The sequence below is a fragment of the Pelophylax lessonae genome (genome assembly GCF_965119305.1).
Source record: "Pelophylax lessonae genome assembly, chromosome: 1".
Lineage (NCBI taxonomy): Eukaryota > Metazoa > Chordata > Amphibia > Anura > Ranidae > Pelophylax > Pelophylax lessonae.
The window spans coordinates 243,293,009-243,315,194 of record NC_138768.1 but is presented as its reverse complement, the minus strand read 5'-3'; the positions used below and the strand labels follow the sequence as shown (position 1 = coordinate 243,315,194).

The 22,186-nt window shown below is 42.0% G+C and overlaps 1 protein-coding gene across 2 annotated transcripts in view; it reads right to left on the bottom strand.

The window, feature by feature from the left end:
• The window catches only part of GLT1D1 (glycosyltransferase 1 domain containing 1), a 270,809-nt gene that overhangs the window by 104,700 nt on the left and 143,923 nt on the right, over positions 1 to 22,186 (bottom strand). For both annotated transcript variants that reach the window (XM_082244140.1, XM_082244141.1), the window contains exon 8: positions 12,480 to 12,529. In XM_082244140.1, coding sequence (XP_082100266.1) covers positions 12,480 to 12,529 — 50 coding nt within the window. The remainder of the gene's footprint in view (positions 1 to 12,479; positions 12,530 to 22,186) is intronic.

Sequence of the window (22,186 nt, the reverse complement as noted above, 5' to 3'; positions counted from 1 at the left end):
CTATGACAACTGTATTTTGAAAATTTTGGGTTGTTGTGGAAACAAGTATTGGTGATAAAGCTTCAGTGGAGACATCTTTTTCCCATGAGAACTCTTACAGGAGTAAATTTACCTTCCTAGGGGTAGACTTCCTCTCACTTCCTGTTGTCTATCTCTGTTTGTAAGTAGGAGTCGTTTGTAAGTCGGATGTTTGTAACACTGGCACCGCCTGTACATATAATTATACAATAGGTACACATATCGAAGCATGCCATATACCATTAGGCAGAATACAGCATAGGTATTTGCTCCACTATCAAATGCAACCAACAAAAAATACATGTAGGCATACAATGAGAACCAAGTCCTATAACAACTGATGCTCACAAATATATACAGGATTACAGTTCCTAGAATAGATTAGAGAAAAGGATAGCTAAGCCTGAGCATGGTTAAAAGAGAAAGGTATGAGGTGTCTTGAGAAAGTGGGTTCTTGCATCCCAAAAAACATTGGGCTTTTCCTCCTCACAAAACATCTACTGCTCTTATCTATAACATAAAAGGGAGGGTTCTGTAGTCATCAGAAATAATAATGTAACTGATAAGACAGCAACAAAGGACACATTTATTAGCTCAGAAGGCTTCTGCCAGGATCAGCAGAAGCATTGTTGAACTTATTGATCAGATTTATTAAAACACTTTCAATTGTTTATGTAACAGATTTAAGAGGAGAGGTTAAGAGCTGGTTCACACTACCGCGACCAGAAAGTCGCCCCATGAAGGAGCGACTTTTTAGCTTGACTTTGAAGAGACTTGTGAGAGACTTGAATGATAGGCGACTTTGTCTGTGGGGAATGCCTGGGTAATCTTTTTCTTCTTCCTGGAAAGTCTGATAACAAGTCGCTTGAAAATAGATAAGGATCCGACTTAGAGGCAACTCCCATTGAAGTCTATGTGCACAAGTCAGATAGAGGTCTCCTTGAAGTAGTACAGGAACCTTTCCTGAAAGCGGAGCGACTTCAGTAGTGCATATTAAGACGACTCTCATTCATTTACATTAAATTTGTAATGACAAGCGACATGGGGCGACTTGTGGGTACACAAGTCGCGTCCCAAGTCGGAGTAGTGTGAACCAGCTCTTATTGTTGGAGTTTGCATACCCTTTACACTCAGAGGAAACTGGAGCAGGTCAGATACTGCAAAATTGATAAACCCCTTGCAGTGTATATAACATACCTGGACAGGAGATTTTCTTTCTCAACAAAATTGCAGTTTCACTTAAAACAAAAGTAGGAAAAGGAAAAGGGAAGGCCTGAAAACTCAGAGCATGCTAATTTTGAAGTAAACACTATTGCTGTCATAGCATGCCCTCCTATCTGAAGACATCTGTGCCATGATAAAGGTCATGTTTTCTGTACTCCAAAGCCAGCATATAAATATACAAGTTCTGCATGAATTTTGTTTATTCCGCTACAATGACCAGCATATTTGATTTCAATAATATGCTCCCATAGATTAAATGAAAAATGCACTCTGCATATTTTTATCTGTGATATTCAATATTTAACATACAATATATTTACAATGGTTATTTGTGAAGGAAAGCATATAATTCAAATAAAAAGTTGTGTCAGTAAGGTTTGCACATTTCTCTTCCACTCTGCTTAACATACCAATGTTTTTGTGCAGCAGAGCAGAATAAATTGCACATAAAACATTGGATATCCTTTATCTCATAGCAAAAAACATGTGGGTAAATGAAGTTATACATAATGTATCCGCATAAGGAAATCTTACTCCTACTTCGTGTTCTAGATGCAAGAAGAATGCAATAAACTGCTTCTCAAACTTTATTGGATTTGCTAGTACAGTTCTGGAGAATATCTTCTTCTCCGATCTCCATAAATCCCCTCAGCTGTAGGTACTATGGGCTACCCTGGAAGCCTGTCCGCTCTCTGTGTACAGGTAACAGAGAGGCCACAAAATAATAATGTTACTTCCTTCCGTCAAACTTTATTCAAATGGACAATACATGTTGCCAAAACCCGCCCTGGAGTCACCATCTCAAAAATATTTCTGACCCTGCAGGCTTAATCATAAATCTCTACAATTAAGGGCTCGTTCACAAGTGCGCCAGACATGGCCACCCCTCTGAAAAGCCATCCATGCTTGCATGTGTCCGCTCCTCACTGCTTGATTTAGTGATACAACTACCATACTATCACGCCGCAATCATGTGATATATACTATGCTGCCCAGTGTCTTTATTTTTTAAAGCTGCATTTTGGACTTTTTTCTTACTGTAAAAAATAGCTCAAATAATAAAATACAACAAAAAAAGCAAAAAATGTACAAATAAGTTATTTTATATTTCTGTATTAATAATCTCTTTCTTTTTACATTTACGAATGAATTTGTGCTTGGAATTTTTATAGTTCTGATCTCTCAATTGAGTACAGTGGTGAGATACAAATATCCTCATTTTACTTTCTTACATTAACATGAATGGCTTTGTGTACGTTAAAGGATAAGTTTACTTTTTAGAAAAAAAAGAAATATTAAATGCACATTTTGTTTGAGGGTACAAAAAAAAAATTTCCTTTTTTGAATTTTTGTTGCAGGAGGCTGGTGATCAGTGACCAGTGATCAGCAGATTGCTGATGCCATGCAGGTCTGTGATCAGCAGATTGCTGATGCCATGCAGGTCTCCTGCAGACTGTCAGTGTATGGGCTGTACGGGTAAGCCAATACTCGCTGACAGGAAGGCTCAATGAACTACCACAGCGCTTAGAGCTTGCACCTTGCTGTTTTTTTTTTCTGTCCGAACAGTCGGAATTAGCTGTTGAAAGCACAATAGGATCAATCAGATAATCGACCGATCGTTCCTTGTACGGAATTTTTCTTCCAATTTTCTTATAGTGTGTACCCAGCTTTGGTTAGAGAGGAGTGGTCCGATGGCAGGGTAGATGGCCAGCAGTCTAAAAAGGTAGATGGTAAAGGCTGGTGCTAAGCGGTCTAACAGGAGGAAGACTTGCCAAGACAGAAGGAGTTTCAGTCCGAGACTGGGCTGTGCGACTCGGTGTTGTGCATCTGACCGGGCTGTGCGACTCGGTGTTGTGCGTCTGACCGGGCTGTGCGACTTAGTGTTGTGCGTCTGACCGGGCTGTGCGACTTAGTGTTGTGCGTCTGACCGGGCTGTGCGACTTAGTGTTGTGCGTCTGACTGGGCTGTGCGACTTAGTGTTGTGCGTCTGACTGGGCTGTGCGACTTAGTGTTGTGCGTCTGACCGGGCTGTGCGACTTAGTGTTGTGCGTCTGACCGGGCTGTGCGACTTAGTGTTGTGCGTCTGACTGGGCTGTGCGACTTAGTGTTGTGCGTCTGACCGGGCTGTGCGACTGAGGGTTGTGCGTCTGACCGGGCGGTGCGACTCAGTGTTGTGCGTCTGACCTGGCTGTGAGATTGTGAGTGTTGTGCAACTGAGTGTCAAGTGAGTGGAGCGGAATACCAGAGGGTGAGAAGGTAGCGTTAGGAAGCCAGGAAATAGCCACATAGGATAGGCTTAAATTACTGAATCCCCATTAGATTAGATAGTAGGTACAATGCCCGGCGGGTGTGGAGATGCGACTCGGTGTACATCTTGTGATATGTATGCGTTCCTCGGTCATGTGATCGAAGGCGAATACAAATGTGCAAAATGTGAGCACGTTGCTTCCCTGGAAGCTCAGGTCCTGAATCTAGGGAAGCAGCTGGCAACACTGAGACGAGTGTCCATGCCGGAGGAGAGCCAGGATTGTACCAATCAGGTGCAGGCAGGGGTCTGCACAGAGGTGGGCGGAGTATCGGAGGTGCAGGCATCAGAGCAGAGTAGAGGGGTGACAGTTAGGAGGGGTAGAAGGGAACAAGGCAAGGAGGCTGATCCTGGGCTGGAGCACCCCAATAGATACGCCCCGTTGTGTGATGTTGGGGAAACCAGTCAGGGACCAGCATTGCTGGAGCAGAGCGACGCCCCTAGCTGCCAGGGGAAGAACTCCTCCAGTGAGGCTGGGAGAAAGGGAAAGGAAAGACAGGTGCTGGTGGTAGGGGACTCAATTATTAGAAGGGCAGACAGTGTAATCTGTGACCAAGACCGTGTGCGCCGAACAGTCTGTTGTTTGCCGGGCGCTCGGGTTCGGCACATAGCGGATCGGGTGGACAGAGTATTGGGTGGGGCTGGGGAAGACCCAGCTGTCATGGTACACGTGGGTACCAATGACATAGGCAGAGGAAGACGGAGAGTCCTAAACGATTTCAGGGACTTAGGCGCTAAGTTGAGGACTAGGACCTCCAAGGTAATATTTTCCGAAATACTACCTGTACCTCGAGCCACACCAGAGAGGCAGCGGGAGATTAGGGAAGTTAACGAGTGGCTGAGGAGCTGGTGTAGTAAGGAGGGTTTCGGGTTCCTGGAGAACTGGGCCGACTTCTCAGTCGGTCACCGGCTCTTTGGTAGGGACGGATTGCACCTAAATGGGGTGGGTGCAGCCGTACTGGGTGCGAGGATGGCCGAAAAGTTAGAGGGGCTTTTAAACTAGGGAATGGGGGGGAGGGTACAGATGTAGAATTACCCAGTGGAAAGCAAGTTTCAGAGGGCAGAAATGGGGGCATTAGCGATAGGGTGTGCGGAGCTCCTATACCCAGGGTGGGTACGGGGAAAAATCAAGAGAGCAGCCTAAAAACATCAAAAGAGGATAAATATAACCGATCAAAATTACGAGGTTTGTATACCAATGCCAGAAGCCTGGCCAACAAGATGGGAGAGCTGGAGCTGCTGATATTTGAGGAGGACTTAGATTTTGTGGGGATAACTGAGACTTGGTTTGACAGCTCTCATGACTGGATGGCGTCCATTCAGGGGTATTCCCTTTATCGCAGAGATAGAGAAAGTAAAAAAGGGGGAGGGGTATGTTTGTATATTAAGAACAGTATACAGGTAAATATGAGGGATGATATTAATAATGGAGCTATGGACGAGGCAGAATCCCTATGGGTAGAGCTTCAAAGGGAAGGCACGGCGGGGAAGGTAATATTGGGCGTATGCTATAGGCCCCCCAACCAGAGGGAGGAGGGTGAGGCGGACCTCATGTTACAGATAGGATTGGCAGCAAGGATGGGAAATGTCATTATAATGGGGGACTTTAATTATCCAGATATAGACTGGGCAGAAGGAACCGCGCATTCAGCCAAGGCTCGGCAGTTCCTAAATGTTTTGCAGGACAATTTCATGGGTCAGATGGTGAATGCACCGACAAGAAGCAATGCGGTACTTGACCTACTGATTACCAACAATACAGACCTGCTCACGGATATAGAAATACGGGACAACTTAGGGAACAGTGACCATAGGTCAATTGGTTTCAGTATTAATTACAGTAATAGGAAACACAAGGGTAATATAAGGACGCTGAATTTCACAAGAGCCAATTTCCCTAAACTGCGCTCGCTGCTAGAAAATATCAAATGGGATAGAACCCTGGGAACAAAGAACACGGAGGAAAAATGGGAGTGCTTCAAGAGCATACTTAACAAGGGAGTGGGCCAGTGCATTCCACAGGGAAATAAATTTAAAAGAGCAAAACTAAACCCTGGGTGGCTAAACTCCAACATTAAAATGTATATTAGAGCTAAAGAAAAGGCCTTCAAAAAATACAAGACTGAGGGGTCATTGGCAGCATTTAAGCACTACAAAGAGTGTAATAAGAAATGTAAAGATGAAATCAGGGCGGCTAAAATAGAACACGAGAGACATATAGCGGAGGAGAGCAAAAAGAACCCCAAGAAGTTCTTTAAGTATATAAACAGTAAGAAAGCCAGGCCAGAGCACATTGGCCCCATAAAAGATGATAAAGGAAAAATGGCCACTGAGGACAGAGAAAAGGCGGAAGTGTTAAATAATTTCTTTTCTTCAGTCTTCACAAAGGAATCGGGGGGCTACACGAAACCCGCTTGTAAGGCCGAACTAAATAATACACCTCAGGAAGTGCCGCCATGGCTAACAGAGGATAGACTTAGAGCTAAACTAGAGAAACTTAACATAAATAAATCCCCGGGACCGGATGGCTTGCACCCGAGGGTTCTTAATGAGCTCAGCCAGGTGATTGCCAGACCATTATTCTTGATCTTTAAGGATAGTTTACAGACGGGTATGGTGCCAGCTGATTGGAAAAAAGCCAACGTGGTACCAATATTTAAAAAGGGGCCGAGATATATCCCGGGTAACTATAGGCCGGTCAGCCTAACATCAGTAGTCTGCAAAATTTTGGAGGGGATGATAAGGGACCACATACAAGACTTTAGTAATGAAAATGGTATTATAAGTAGAAATCAGCATGGATTCATGAAAAATCGTTCGTGCCAAACCAATCTGTTAACCTTCTACGATGAAGTGAGCTGCCACCTAGATAAAGGTAAGCCTGTGGATGTGGTGTATCTGGACTTCGCAAAGGCCTTTGACACCGTTCCTCACAAACGCTTACTGTACAAACTAAGGAAGGTAGGTATGGATCATAAGGTGAGTACCTGGATAGAGACCTGGCTCCAGGGGAGAGTCCAGAGGGTGGTGATTAATGGGGAGTACTCGGATTGGGCGGGTGTGGAAAGTGGGGTCCCCCAGGGTTCTGTCCTGGGACCAATCCTGTTTAATTTATTCATAAATGATCTAGAGGAGGGGATATCTAGTACAATCTCAGTATTTGCAGATGATACTAAATTAGGCATGCCAATATCTTCTATGCAGGATGTGGAAATCTTGCAAGCAGACCTGAACAAAATAACGGGGTGGGCAACCACATGGCAGATGAGGTTTAATGTAGAAAAATGTAAAGTAATGCACTTGGGTGCCAGAAACCAGAAAGCAAGCTATTCACTAGGGGGTGAACCTCTGGGTGAGTCTAGGATGGAAAAGGACTTGGGGGTACTGGTAGACAACAGGCTTGGCAGTGGCATGCAATGCCAAGCCGCCGCAAGCAAAGCCAACAGAATACTGGGATGTATAAAAAGGGGGATTCACTCCAGAAATAAAGAGATTATTCTCCCGCTCTACAAGACTCTGGTCCGGCCACATCTGGAGTATGCTGTCCAGTTCTGGGCACCGGTCCGCAGGAAGGATGTGCTGGAACTGGAGAAAGTCCAGAGGAGGGCAACAAAAATAATTAGGGGAATGGAGGACATCGGCTATGAGGAAAGACTACAAGCACTGAACCTATTCTCTCTGGAGAAGAGACGATTGAGGGGGGATATGATATCAATGTACAAATACTGTACTGGCGACCCTAGCATAAGGAACAAACTATTCAGAGAAAGGGAATACAATAAGACACGTGGCCACTCACTAAAACTTGAGGAAAGGCGGTTTAACCTTAAAGTGCGTAAGGGGTTCTTCACTGTAAGAGCGGTAAGGATGTGGAATTCTCTTCCACAAGCAGTCGTATCAGCGGGGAGCATAGATAGTTTCAAAAAACTATTAGATGTACACCTTAAAGACTACAACATACAGGGGTACACAATGTACGGTTAAAAGCAAACACACACGCATCATGGGTTGAACTGGATGGACTTGTGTCTTTTTTCAACCTCACTAACTATGTAACTATGTAACTATGTAACTATGTAGTTGAGGAGAGATAACCAAGATACCAACAATTTGTTAAAGTGATTTGTTTGTTTTTTTATAAATATAACAAACATCTCATATTTACCTACTCTGTGCAATTGTTTTGCACAGAGCAGCCCTGATCCTCCTCTTCCAAGTCCCCCCGCAAGCATTTTTGGCCACTCCCCGCCAAGCATCCACCATAGTAAGCTGCTTGCTATCAGGGCTAACTAGGCTCCCACTGCAGTCTTTAAACCAATGAGCTGCAAGAGAGCCAAGGGAGTCTTGGCTCTTGTGCACATTGCTGGATGGAGATTGGGCTAAGATGAGTATAACGGGGATTGCGGGGGGAGCTGCACTCAGGTTTTCTTTTACCTTCATGCATAGAATGTATGAAGGTAAAAAAAACTGTCTTTAAAATCACTTTAATACGGGAGCGTTGTCAGATCGAGACTTTGCAGGATATGTTTACCCCACCCCACATCTGCATCTTTCTGCTGCTGGAACAGGAGCAGTCTGGGGAGGAGGTGGCCAAGGGAGTAAATAGACAGCAGAAAGATGTGGGGAGGGGCAGGTGCGCAAATGATTTGACAACGCTCCTGTATTAGGAAGTTAGTGACTTTTAAACATATGCAGGAGTGCTGTCAATGAACACTGTCAGTAAACAGCCAAGTTCTGGCAATTTCACAAGGCACTGAAACTCTAGACGGAAACAAAATTCTTGACCACAGCAGGGATCTAGGGAGTGAGAGGAAATATCCATTCTGCGAAAAAATCCCCTCACTTGCGACCACCCAGGGACTAAGAGGATATATTCCTGTTGGAAAAAGTGTCCACATCATGTCCTAAAACCACCTAGGGAGCAAGAGGAAGCACCCCTGTTAGAAAGAGTCCCCCCTAACTTCTTGCGACCACCCAGGGACTAAGAAGAAATATTCCTGTTAAAAAAAGTGTCCCCATCATGTCCTATAACCACCTAGGGAACAAGAGGAAACACACCTGTTAGAAAGAGTCCCCCCTAACTTCTTACGACCACCCAGGGACTAAGAAAATATTCCTGTTGCAAAGTGGCCCCATCATGTCCTATAGCCACCTAAGGAGCAAGAGGAAACACTCCTGTTGGAAAGAGTCCCCCTAACTTCCTGGGACCACCCAAGAACTGACAAGAAATAACTCTGTAAATAATAAAATTATGAAAGAGATTCTAAACCTCAACTCTATCCAAAACTAGAAAAAAATATAGCTGCCAGCAGGCTTTAATAATAAGAAAGCGAAAAGGAAAAAAAAAAATTCCTACAACAGTTTCAAGCAAACTGCTGAAGTAATCATTTTTACTGTTGCAAAGAAAAAGCTTTTCTAGAATAAGACCTCGCTCTATGACCTGCAACCAAAGGTTCAGTGGACTCTCCTGCCAAGTCATTCTCGTAAATTGACCTGTCCAACATTTTTAAGGTAGAAGGTGCCTTTGTAGATAATTGTCCTGGATGATCTCCACTATCCCCTTCAGCTGTGCCAACAGATATCCATGGCTTAGCATTTAATGCAGAACAAATTACTTTAGTTAAACTTTTTGTCATTCACATTTGTCTGAGGAGGCATTCTGTCTATTAAATGACACTCATACACTACAAACAAACTAGGAAGCTGCAACTTTGTCTCAAAACTAAACTTATTGCTGCAGCTGCGATTCCATAACTTGCTCAAACTACTCTTACTACATCCTTATTGGCCTCTGACTTGTCCACATGATCCATGCACCATGTTGGATTTTTTCTGTTCTTAGGTAAATTTGAATTTCATGAGACTGCTCAGATACCAGGTCATCCAAAAGCCATCACATGAAACAAAGGGGTAGTAGAAGTCATATACAGTATTTAGAACTAAAACAGTGTCTCTCCTGCACTCAAGTGATGTGCGGGAAGGTGAATGATCTGAACGCCTTTTGTACACAAACTTGTGGTCTTGCTGCCCTCTCAGGACCAAGGGTATCCAAATATACTGAAAAACAACAACAAGAGAAGGGTGCACCAACCTCGTGCATTACCACTAAAAGAGTTTTTTTTTTTTAAATCCAAAAAGGTAGCACACATTGTACTCACAAACGTAGGAAACGCATGTAGAAATTAGAAATCAATCGCCTCAAGGATACTCCTGAACTGCTGGATAATGTGATGGTATCCAAAATGGTCTGGCTGACGTGTTTCGAAGGAGGACCCTCTTCCTCAGAGACAAAAGTGCTATTTACCCACCAACAATTAGCAACAGGTTATATTATGTCGCACCCCCACACACAGGGAAGGAGAACATAATGCAGACCTGGGGGGGGGGGGGCACAGCAACAGCGTCCCAAGCCGTACATTGGAGCCCGGAACAAACTCCACGTAGGTACACCCGAAAGTGCAGGCACAATACAGCCCCACAAGCCACTTCCGGGTGTACCATGACGTCACTTCCGGTTTCGCCCGAGAACGCCTGCAACGGCCTGCTGGCGTCTCAGACGGCCGCTGATGTCAGCCCCTGCCCATCTCACGAAAATAAGGGGGGGGGGGGAAAGGAAAACAAAACAAATAATGAGCACTAATGTGACATGCAGACTATGTAAAAGGAGATTATTATGTATAAAGAACGTATAATACGGGACCATGTAGAACACAATTCAGGACCACACCCTCCCTCCCTGGCTAGGCTCAGGTATAATGATGTATATTACTGTGGGGCACGCCCGACCTTTGCTACCAGAGCCCAAAGTGCTGCAATAAACCTGACACCACTGCAGGGCTGTCCTTGAGGGTCAACCCCTGGGTACATACAGACACATGCCCATCAATATAACAGAACACGTGCAGTGGTGTTATAGCGTATATTTATGCACATGTGGAGGTGTACTAGTGGAACACCACCTCATGGGATCATGATAGCATACATGCATAATACACGTCATAGATAAGTGACTAAGCACTTGATCTTATTATGGGCACAGGGATGTAGGCGTGATTTGAAGTGGGTGGCAACATTACCTAAATTAATGATGTACTGGTGGCAACAGGTCCACCACGTAGCCACTGATGACCAAATCGGACAGGGCATGGTGTGAAGAGGACCCCCAGATCTAATGCGACCAAGTCACATAACAGAGTGGAGCTCTATCTCTTTATTCAAACCCTTGGGAGGAGGGTATACAGTTGGGCAAAAAAGTATTTAGTCAGCCGCTAATTGTGCAAGTTCTCCCACTTAAAAAGATGAGAGAGAGGCCTGTAATTTTCACCATAGGTACACTTCAACTGTTGTTCTGCAAAGGGACCAGGACGACTGATCCGTGTAAAGAAAAGAATGAATGGGGCCATGTATCGTGAGATTTTGAGTGAAAACCTCCTTCCATCAGCAAGGGCATTGAAGATGAAACGTGGCTGGGTCTTTCAGCATGACAATGATCCCAAACACACCACCCTAGCAATGAAGGAGTGGCTTGTAAGAAGCATTTCAAGGCCCTAGAGTGGCCTGGCCAGTCTCCAGATCTCAACCCCATAGAAAGCCTTTGGAGGGAGTTGAAAGTCCGTGTTGCCCAGCGACAGCCCCAAAACATCACTGCTCTAGAGGAGATCTGCATGGAGGAATGGGCCAAAATACCAGCAACAGTGTGTGAAAACCTTGTGAAGACTTACAGAAAACGTTTGACCTCTGTCATTGCCAACAAAGGGTATATAACTAAGTATTGAGATGAACTTTTGTTATTGACCAAATACTTATTTTTCCACCATAATTTGCAAATAAATCATTTAAAAAAATCAGACAATGTGATTTTCTGCATTTTTTTTCTCTTTTCGTCTCTCATAGTTGAAGTATACCTATGATGAAAACAGGCCTCTCATCTTTTTAAGTGGGAGATCTTGCACAATTGGTGGCTGACTAAATACTTTTTTGCCCAACTATATGTATCACTATGTGCACTATCTTCATTTGGAGGTTATTCATTCATTTATTTTTGGGGGGATCATGTGTGTCTGCAGGTTCAGATGTATAATATCTATGTTAATTCCCAGGCCTCTAGGGGTAATCGCCGTCATCGTCATCCAAAAGTTTTTATCATTTTTATTTTTGTGCTGCTGCCATTTCCACCATTCACATTTGTTTTTTGGCAGGTACTAATGCACAGTGATGTCAGCTGGCACTTCATCATGTGAGTAGGGTGGACACTTGTTTACACACTATACACCCCACACCAGAGACTCACACTCCTGACCTCTACCCCTTTGTGGGGTGGGGCGGGGCGGCGCAGGGGGAGTGTGGGCGGTGTAGACCGGCTATATAACATGTTGGGAATTGTTGGTGGATCAGTAGCACTTTTGGCTCTGAGGAAGAGGGTCCTCCCTCAAAACATGTCAGCCAGACCATTTAGGATACTATCAAATTATCCAGCAGCTCAGGAGTATCCTGAAGGCGACTGGTCTCTAATTTCTACATGCGTGTATACATTCAACGTTTATGAGTACAATGTGTGCTCCCTTTTTGGATTTTAATAAACTCTTAGTGGTAATGCACGAGGTTGGTGCGCCCTTCTCTTGTTGTTGCTATACAGTATATAGAACACCTGTACAAGTCTAAATTATTATGCTGGTTCAGGAAACATGTTTCATATAACAACTGTTTTGAGGAGCTCACAACTCACAAGTGGAACTACTGGGGTTGTGTGTTAGCATAAGTCTGTCCCTCACCCAGACCTACTAATAATTCCCAGCAAAAAATGGTAAGACAAACAGCCAAACATATGAAAAACCAGTGCAGAATCAATACAAAGAAAAATGTATTATATTAAAATATATGCACTTAAATTTCAGATTGTTACTCATCTATAAAAATGTAAAGCTGTACTTACCATTGGTCCAATAATAGCCAAGTGAACAGTTGGCTCCCTTTTATGCCACTCTAGGATAAAGGATTTGCATTAGATTGGTACTAAATGATTTAATGTGATTTTAATATAATGTGCATGGAGCGGAAGCATCTAGAATTAGTAAAGCTTACAGTGAGTTGCTATGATTGCAATTTAATTAACAGCAGAATATTATCAAGAGAACTGTTATTCAGATTAGGCAAATATTTGTGCAGCCAAGCATGTTACTGCTGCTTAGGGGCAGCGAGTACAGCATGCACTTTTAATATTTTATGCTCTTGTAACACAGAAGTAGCGGCTGCTGAAATTTCACAATCTCGCTAGCAGCATGTACAGGGAAAAAAAAACGGATGTGAACCCTAAGGCATTTTTCCTGAATGAATGGTTCCTAAAAATGGGACCTGATCTTTCACTAAATCATAATAATGAACAAATAAACGTAAACAAAATATAACAGCATTTTACGCAGTCATACCTCAATGAAATAAATAGTTTAAACCCCTGGTGCCAAACCTGCAGACCGGTGCTACATTTAGTCCTCTGGCACTTATTGTACACTGAGTAAGCTCCAGTAAGCGGAGTGAAACACGTTGGGGGCATGGACTGGAGGGGGTCCTGGCTGAGACTGCCACTTGTCTACACACAGCAGGTCTTGTTCTAATGTGCGGCTCCTGGGATCTTCTGCACTTATTGTGCAGCCATCAGAGTCCCCTCAGGCAGCTGGAGCAAAAACATTTTTTTACACTGTCTTCTAGTAGATTTTGGTTTTTGCGAATACGCTAAAGCTATTGCTTTTACTCTATCCTACCTTTTTCTCTGCTGTTTAACCAGCTTTTCCTTTAAACTTTTATAACTGATCTTGCTGTAAAACAAGTCATAAGTCATAAAGTGGGCTACAGAGATCAAAATTGTGGAAGCACTGATTTATAAAAGGTGATGTAATAGCTTAGCTTACATGGGCAGTGGTAAAAGTAGATGGTTGAGCTGTGATTTTACGATCACCCCCAACCGCCCCCCCCGCCCCCTTTCTTGGGGTTGACAGTAAACCCATGCCTAAACCACCTACTTTTACCACTGCCCATGTAAGCAAGGTCTTAGTAAATTAGCCTGAATATGCGAGCATGAGCCATGCTAGTACACATTGCTGCAGGATACGTTTGGCAAACATGACCCCTTTGAGTGATCCACCCTAGAACCTTGTATAATGCAAGCGGTTGTGGCACAATGCTGCAGGCTTTCAACAGTTAAAGCAGACATCCAAAAAGTGACAACATGCCTCTGAGTCCTCCTATCAAATACCTCTGAAAAGTTATCTACCATGCCGACGTTCTCTTGTTTCTTATCTCTAACCCTATTTTCGGCCGCCCATGCCCTTCTGCATCTTTTCCATCAATACGGAGAGCTTTCCAACTTCAAGGTGAACTATAGTAAGTTTGAAGCCCTGAATACCTCCATCATAGACACTTAAAGGTGACCAGTGGGCTCTTAAATACTGTAGAAGTCAGACTTACACCTGACCCCTCTGATCTCTATGATGCCAATTTTCACCCTTCATTAGGGAAAATGTGAACTGACAAACAACGATCACCAATTGTACTGACCTGGTTCAGGAGATAAATTGCATTCAAAATGACCATCATCCCTGGGCTCCTTTACCTTATTCAGACACTTTCTATAACTATAACCTGAGCGTATTTTACTCATCTTTATGCTTTGCTACAGTCCTACATATGAGACATATAGGGTCTTTCCTACTGACCCTACATAAATCAAATGAGGGTACTGGCCTCCCAAACATTGATAAATATTATAAGGACCAACACTTAGCTAGGATAGTTAGGTGGTATACTCATGAGACCCCTAAAAATGTGGTACCTATAGAACAAAATTGTTCCTCTGTCCCCCTTTCTCTCCTCCCTTGGCTCTCCCCCTCTCCCTTGCAGAACAATCCATTAAATGCCACCCAACCATTAGAGTCACTCTCAAAGTTGTATATCAGATGTTTACAAATATATCCAGTTTGCCATCACTGCTACTTCCAGGACCACCCAGAGTTTCCTGCAGGTATGAATAATATTGGAAAACCTGTAGACTACTACAATTTGTAGCCAACTGGATATCGCAAGGAGACAAAATACACCTAATGGAAAATAATTACAATCCTAAAGGAAGTTGACTATTAAACATTACAAAACATAGGCTTGCCAGCTACATTTTAGAGAATCAGATTCCTAAAGATCATGTCAGAAAATCGCCTTAGATTTTATACTACAGTTAAACTGTATTTTTGTACTCACTACAATTCCTTTTCTTGGAATTCATTGAGGGACGCAGAATTCACAGACTGTTGGCTTATACAGCTGCCTACAGGAGAATTAGGACACTAAAACTATAAATGCAGGACATTACAAAACTGTTAGTGGATCATGAATTGCAGGGACCTGATAAAGTAGAGCTGCTCGACGTGAGTCTGGGATCAGACATGTCACACTGCCAAGCAATGCAGCTTAGGGTACAAGGCTAAGTCTTGCATACTCACGAACTGGCCGCTGGTAGAAGGAGAGGATCAGCTGGTCAGAGGTGGCCAGGTCCCAGTAGGGGGACAGCAAAGTCCAACTGAGGAAAAACCGTGTGCCTCTTGCAATTAGAAGCAATGGCGCAAAGATGCTACCACACGCTGAATAGAGTGTAGAGTATATGTATGCGGCACTCTACCTAATGACGAAGTGGTTAGTCCCTCACTGTTACCCCTTTCTGCCGTAAACCAACAGAAAAATAATGGTAATAACGACGTCCAAAAGTCCGATTTGCAAGGTGCTCTGCCTACTCACAAAGTGAGTCTTCAGAGACATGGTTACCCCAGAAGACTGTTCTAAGGCTCTAGACCCAAAAAGAGCTCTTTGGCTAACCAGAACAGTACACTCATGTTTGGAAAGTGCCATAATATGAAGCCCTTTGATTTCAGGCAAGCCTGCAATCGCACAGTCCAGGGGGATAAAGCCTCTAAAGCTATAGCTGAGGACATGCCAATCTATATAGCTGCACAAGCAGCATGTAGGGAAGTCTTGATTCAAAAAAAATCTTGAAAGCAGGAAAAAAAGACTAGCAAATATGGTTACAGAGAAAAGATGTCCATTCTTCTAGGACAGTGGTGTCCAAACTTTTTTCAAAGAGGGCCAGACTTGATGAAGTGAACATGCGTGAGGGCCGACCATACATATATATATATATATATATACATATACACACACACACATATTTATATATATATATATATATATATATATATATATATATATATATATATATATATATATATATATATATATATATAAAATGTGAGATGTCTCAGAGAGAGATATTGACAAAAGTCAGCAGTGTCTCTGGGGGCCGTATGTAACTAAAGGACGGGCCGCAACTGGCCCGCGGGCCGGACTTTGGACATGACTGTTCTAGGACAATAGCAAAAAAAAAAAAAAAAATTGGCATGCTGGGAGTGGGAAAATATACCAGGATGGTCTGTTTTTTTAGGTTTGCAAGTATCAACATCCTCCCCTAGGTGGCAGTATAAACACAACAGTTTGAATCATGTGTCCTTCAATAAATGAAAAAGAAAATGTGTTACATACCTTGTGAAACAACGGTGTTGGCCCAATTCACAAGGGCTATAACATGACTGGTCATCAATCGTATTATGGACTTGTAAAGTGGGCCAACACATAGTTATTTCAGAAAGTATACAACACATTCTTTCTTTAAAGACAGATCAAAACCCTCCTTAGGTGTCCTGGTGTTTCTGTAGGTCACCTGTTCAAGTATACGTTTTAAAGTACATGCAAGAAATGTAGTATGCCATCGCTCTTATATATTTTAAATCACAGTGTTTTTTTTAGATCTGTTTCTGTTCTATGTATGGACAAAAATATTCCAATGTTAAGGATTTTCCATACTATACATACATATTACAGCTATTTACCAGCTTGTCACGAGAGCAGAGAAAAAAACTCATTACTTCTCAACAGGTGCAAAAGATAATTAAATTAGCATTACAATTAAAACTTTAGAGAATGTGAATTTTGTTGTGCTCAATTTTACATAAACTATATTTTATTTTCCAGATTTACAGATGGTAACAGTACATTTCTGATAGGTAAAACAAATCAATATTGGAAGCATCCTTTATATTTTTTATGAATTATGCAACATGTACAATTTATTATTCAGTCTTTAACAGTGCAGAAAAGTAAACTCATTTGTTGAATCACTAACAGTGGTCCAAAACTCTGCAACTATGTTGAGGTCAGGATATTTACTTTGCTCACGTTGTATGTAAAATCATTTATACAAGACACAACCCCCCCCCATCCATCACAATTACGGCACCTTTGGTGTGAAGTGAATGTGACTCCCATGCGCATTTAAGCAGCCAAAGAGACAGATCCCTTAGGAAGACTGGGCTAATATGGAAGCACCGGGACCAGATGTGCAGTTACAGCACAGCGCTTGAGAGCTGCATTTAACAGGTAAGTCTGCCATAATGAGCTAGTGTGCGGTGAGTACTAGCACAATATGGCATAACACTGCAAAGGGGGAAAACTTTTATTGGCAGAATTCACTACAACTTTAAAGGTTTATGGGTTTTTAGCAGCCTATAAATGTGGGTTTCTTCTGGGCCAGGCAGCCAGTGAAGGGCACCAGGAGGGCTGTTAGGGAGTGAGGACAGTCCGTTTGGGATATGACGACGCATCTTCCAGCAATGAATGAGGAAAGAGACTGCAGCAAGAAGAAATGGGGTACAGTCACTTCTCCCCAGACCATCAGACTATTGACAAAATAGAGAAGATTGGACGTACACCACTGCTGTAGATACCAAATCCTTTTTCCATAATCAAATGAGGACACCGCAAAGAACAGAGTATGCTGTGGCTTGTTTTTCTTATTCTGTTTAACCTCTAGCCGACCAACCGCCATACTTTATACGGCGGCAGGTCGGCTCTGTCCCATGAAACAATGTACCTGTACGTCGTTTTGTAGGACAGCTACTGGGGGTGTGTGCACGCATCGATTGGCCACAGGGGGAGCCAATCAGCGGGTCCGATGACCCCGATGTCCACCAGGCACCTGAGATCGCTGCCTGTGGAGACAGGTTGTAAACATGGCAGACCACTGTTCTGTGAGTAATGAACACAGGGATCCGGTGTTCCTCATATTTAGGAACACAGGTTCTCTGTGTTCATTCAGCAAGCCAATCATCCACACAGAAAGCACCCCCCCCCCTTTAACCTTTTGAATGCCCCAGGTGTTAACCCCTTCCCTGCCAGTGTCATTAGTACAGTAACAGTGCATATTTTTAGCACTGATTACTGTAGTAATGTCACTGGTACCCCCAAAAGTGTCAGGTGTCCGCCACAATGTCGCAGTCCTAATTACTAGTAAAAAAAATAAAAATCTTACTCCTAGTTTGTAGACGCGATAACTTCTGCACAAACCAATCAATATACACTTATTGGGATTTTTTTTAGCAAAAATATGTAGCAGAATGCATTGGCCTAAACTAATAAAAAAAATAGATTTTTTTAATTTTTTTTTACTGGGAATGTTTTATATCAGAAAGTAAAAAATATTATTTTTTGCCCCAGAATTGTTGCTCTTTTTTTGTTCATAGTGCAAAAAAAAAAAAAAATGCAGAGGTGATCAAGTAAGCTCTATTTGTGGAAAAAAAGGACATACATTTTATTTGGGTACAACGTCGCACGACCGCGCACTTGTCAGTTAAAGTAACGCAGTGTGCCGTATCGCAAAAAATGGTCTGGTTCAGAAGTCGCATGAGAACAACAAACCACAGCATACTCTGTGTTCTTTGAGCTTTCTTCATCTAATTATGGACTACAGCAGTGGTGTGCAGCCAAGCTTCTCTATTTTGCTGTGTGACCGTGGTGAGCCAGGGTAAGCGCCCACTATGAGATCGTGGGGTGGCAGGTGTATGCTCTTTTTTAGACTATTGGCAACAGGATAATTTTTGGAAATTACAAAACAAAAAACAAGCTAAGGAGGCTGCACACCCCAAATTCTACTGAGAAAAAGCAGGAAAAGATTCTCCCAGGGTTTTTTTGGCAGCAGTTCATTGATCAGACATGTGTTTGTAAAGATTTTACTAGACAATTCATTAAAAACTTGTTCAACATGGGATAAAAATATGAGCTCTGGTTACAGCATTAGGATAACATCCAATAGCGAAGAAAAACAAACAATATGTACATCGTTACATTCACTACCAAGACATAATGTGCCCTGACACATTTCTACCTAATGAAGTCGTGGTCTTCTTCAGGGGGATATTTATTGCATCTAAAAGATACATATGTGTCATTAGTGATACAATATATCATTTTTAATAATTAAACAAGGTAAGTATATTTACCACTGATGGATGAAAAAGCAGTTTGCAGCAAGAGGTGTCGGTCAGAAGTATTCCCTGGAAGGTCCCTGGAATTCATAGGGCGCCTATGAGAAAATAGTGGCTTACGAGGGATCACAATTTTGTAATCAAGAAAAAAAAAATATATCATATAGCTCATATAGGATGAGCCAAGGGTGTGTTGTGGGTGGTTAGAGTCCATAAAATTGATCAAAAGGCCTGGTGAAATAAGTGCTCTAAAAAAGATAGTGTTTACATATTGGAAAAGTGGTTTAAATAAATTAAAAAAACATAGTGTTTGCAAAATGTGAGAGTGGTTAAAATAAATTAAAAAACTAAAAAACATCTATATTACCTGAGATGTAAATCATTGATGATTTAGTGAATAATTATATACAATGCTTTCAGATAAACCTGTGTAGCTAGATATCATGTAAAACATGTGAACGTTATGAGGCGCACACTGTAAAAAAAAAGAAAATTACTATATACGAGAGTGTGTAAATATTAAAGTGGAAAAAAAAAAGAATTAAATGTATTTGTAAAGGTGAGTCAAAGTGACCCGGCCTAGAATTTAGTAGATTATTGTAACCCCCAATCAAGTATATAAAGAAAAATGAGGGGGGGGGGGGAGAGAAAATCTAAAAAAAAAGGTTAAGAGAAATTCAAAACAAAGCCAAATGAATGTTTTTACTTACAATAACCATCACAGCACCCTTGGAAACCTCCTTCTCCTGCAAGGCTCAAAGGAATACTGGGGCCTTTCTAAGGAGGAAGGTTATTTATGTTTCCCAATTTGCACAATTGGGATCATGTGGGGAGATTAGGCTGCAGGTGTCTCCTCGCCACATAACGCTATCAGGGCCCAAAGCCACAATAGTGGCTGCTTTGTGGTCCCCCCAACAATGTAAAATATTAATTTAGTATCATTACGACGTTAAGATTTTACATTGTTGATTTTGCATGATTAATATTTTACATTGTTGTTGATATTTGGAAAACAGTCTTTGTTACTTTAATTGTTTACTGTCGTTTTAGGTTCCCTTGACCTTCCAGGGAATACTTCTGACAGACACCTCTGGCTGCAAACTGCTTTTTCATCCATCAGTGGTAAATATACTTACCTTGTTTGAATGAATTAATAAAAATGATATATTGTATCACTAATGACACATATGTATCATATAGATGCAATAAATATTCCCCCTGAAGAAGACCGTAACTTCATTATGCCAAAACGCGTCTGGGCACATTATGTCTTGGTAGTGAATGTAACGATGTACATATTGTTTTTCTTCGCTATTGGATGTCATCCTAATACTGTAACCAGAGCTCATATTTTCATCCCATATAGAACAAGTTTTTAATTTATTTTCTAATAAAAACCTTATACTTTTATAAACACGTCTGATCAATGAACTGCTGCCAAAAAAAACCCAGGGGGAATCTTTCCTGCTTTTTCTCAATTTTTGGAAATTCGGGGGGTTGATAAATAATGCCAGAATAAAAAAAAATGGTTCCGGGCAGAGACGTTGCATTCCCTATGTTAATTTCAACTTTTTTTTCTTTTTTTTAAATTGTAACTAAATGTATTTTTAATATTAGCCACTGGGAATTTTTAGGCAAAACTAAGTGTAGTTCAAATTCTTCATTCAGGTTTAAATATTCATAAGCCTTGACATGAATTAACCTAGTACATGGATTAAAGAATAATAACATAACTGAAGTCTGAATTTATTGATAAAGATCGTATTGTTATAAATACTGCAGATGTGCTGATAACTTGCCCCAAAAGAAATTAAAGAGCTGCCATTACTTTTTAGGCTTCTAAAGGTGTAGGCTTAAATAGTAACTCCACTTTAGTTGAGAAAAAAAAAAACATTCCTCTCTGGGTTATCTACGTACATTGCAAGTATTTTAATAAAATTTGCTGCAGATTCCTACTTACCTTCTGTATCCATGTGCTAAGTGAGTCTAATGGGAGTGGTTTCATATTTATCAACCAGCTGCTGCACCTGCAAAAATCTAATGAGGGAACATGCAGGGCCTGCATCCCTTTAGACATGATTTCATATCAAAAATTACAATTTTATTGCAGGGGATGTGTGAAATCTGACTTGTATCTTAGGGCAGACTTCTGAAAATCAGTGAGCAAATCACACAAGCAGGAGATTACATATCTGGGGGGGGGGGGGGGGGCATTCTGTAAACAGTCTGTGTACAGAACACTTACAGGTAGCCATATTGCATTGCATTTTACAAAAAAGTACAGAGCTGCAGATTGAAAAGAAAATGTAATTTTTAATAAAATTCAATTACAATAATTGGATTTTTGTCTTACCGTAAAAACCTTTTCTCTGAAGTTAATTGATGGACGCAGTCTCTGATCTTCATATCAGTAGGGTTATACTGCCTCCTAGAGGAGTAGGACACTAGGCAGTTCTGGCTACGCCTATGGGCAGTCCCAGGGGTATACCCTCTCTCTTCCTGCTATAGGATGTCAGTTTTGTATCAAAGCAGTGTCAGAGAAAATAATACCAACCCAACTCAAAATAGAGGGGCGGGTACTGCGTCTATCAATGAACTTCAGAGAAAAAGAGTAAGACAAAAATCCAATTTTCTCTATCGTTCATTGATAGACGCAGTCTCTGATCTTCACATCAGCATGGACGTCCCAAAGCAGTGCCATAAAATGAGGGGTGGGAACAGCAGAAAAATAAGTCCCCAAGGCTCAACATAGCCAACCAGGCAACATAGGACTCATCAGAACAACAAGATGAGACCCACCTGAAAAAAGCATTAAACACCCTCAAGGGAGATTAAGAACCCCCTTAAACAGCAGCCTGCAAAACTTTGCGGCAAAAAGAGGCATCTGCAGATGCCAGCACATCCACCTTATAAAATTTTGTGAAGGTGTGCACAGATGACCAGGTAGCCGCCTTGCAAACCTGAAGCACAGATGCCTGATGGCAAAAAGCCCAGGAAGCACTAAGTGCTCGAGTAGGATGCGCCTTAACAGGGAAAGGAGAAACCTGACCCTTAATTGAATAAGCCCGCACCAGCGGCTGTCTGGCAGCCCTTTTTTAGGGCCATCGGTGAGTACAAAGAGCGAATCTGACTTCCGAAAAGACTCAGTAGTCGCCAAGTACACCCTGATTGCCTGAACCACATCCAGAGTATGCAGTGCAAATTCCTTAGGATGATTTGGCTTAGGACACAAAGAGGGTAATACGATGTCCTCATTCAAATCAAAACTGGAAACCACCTTCAG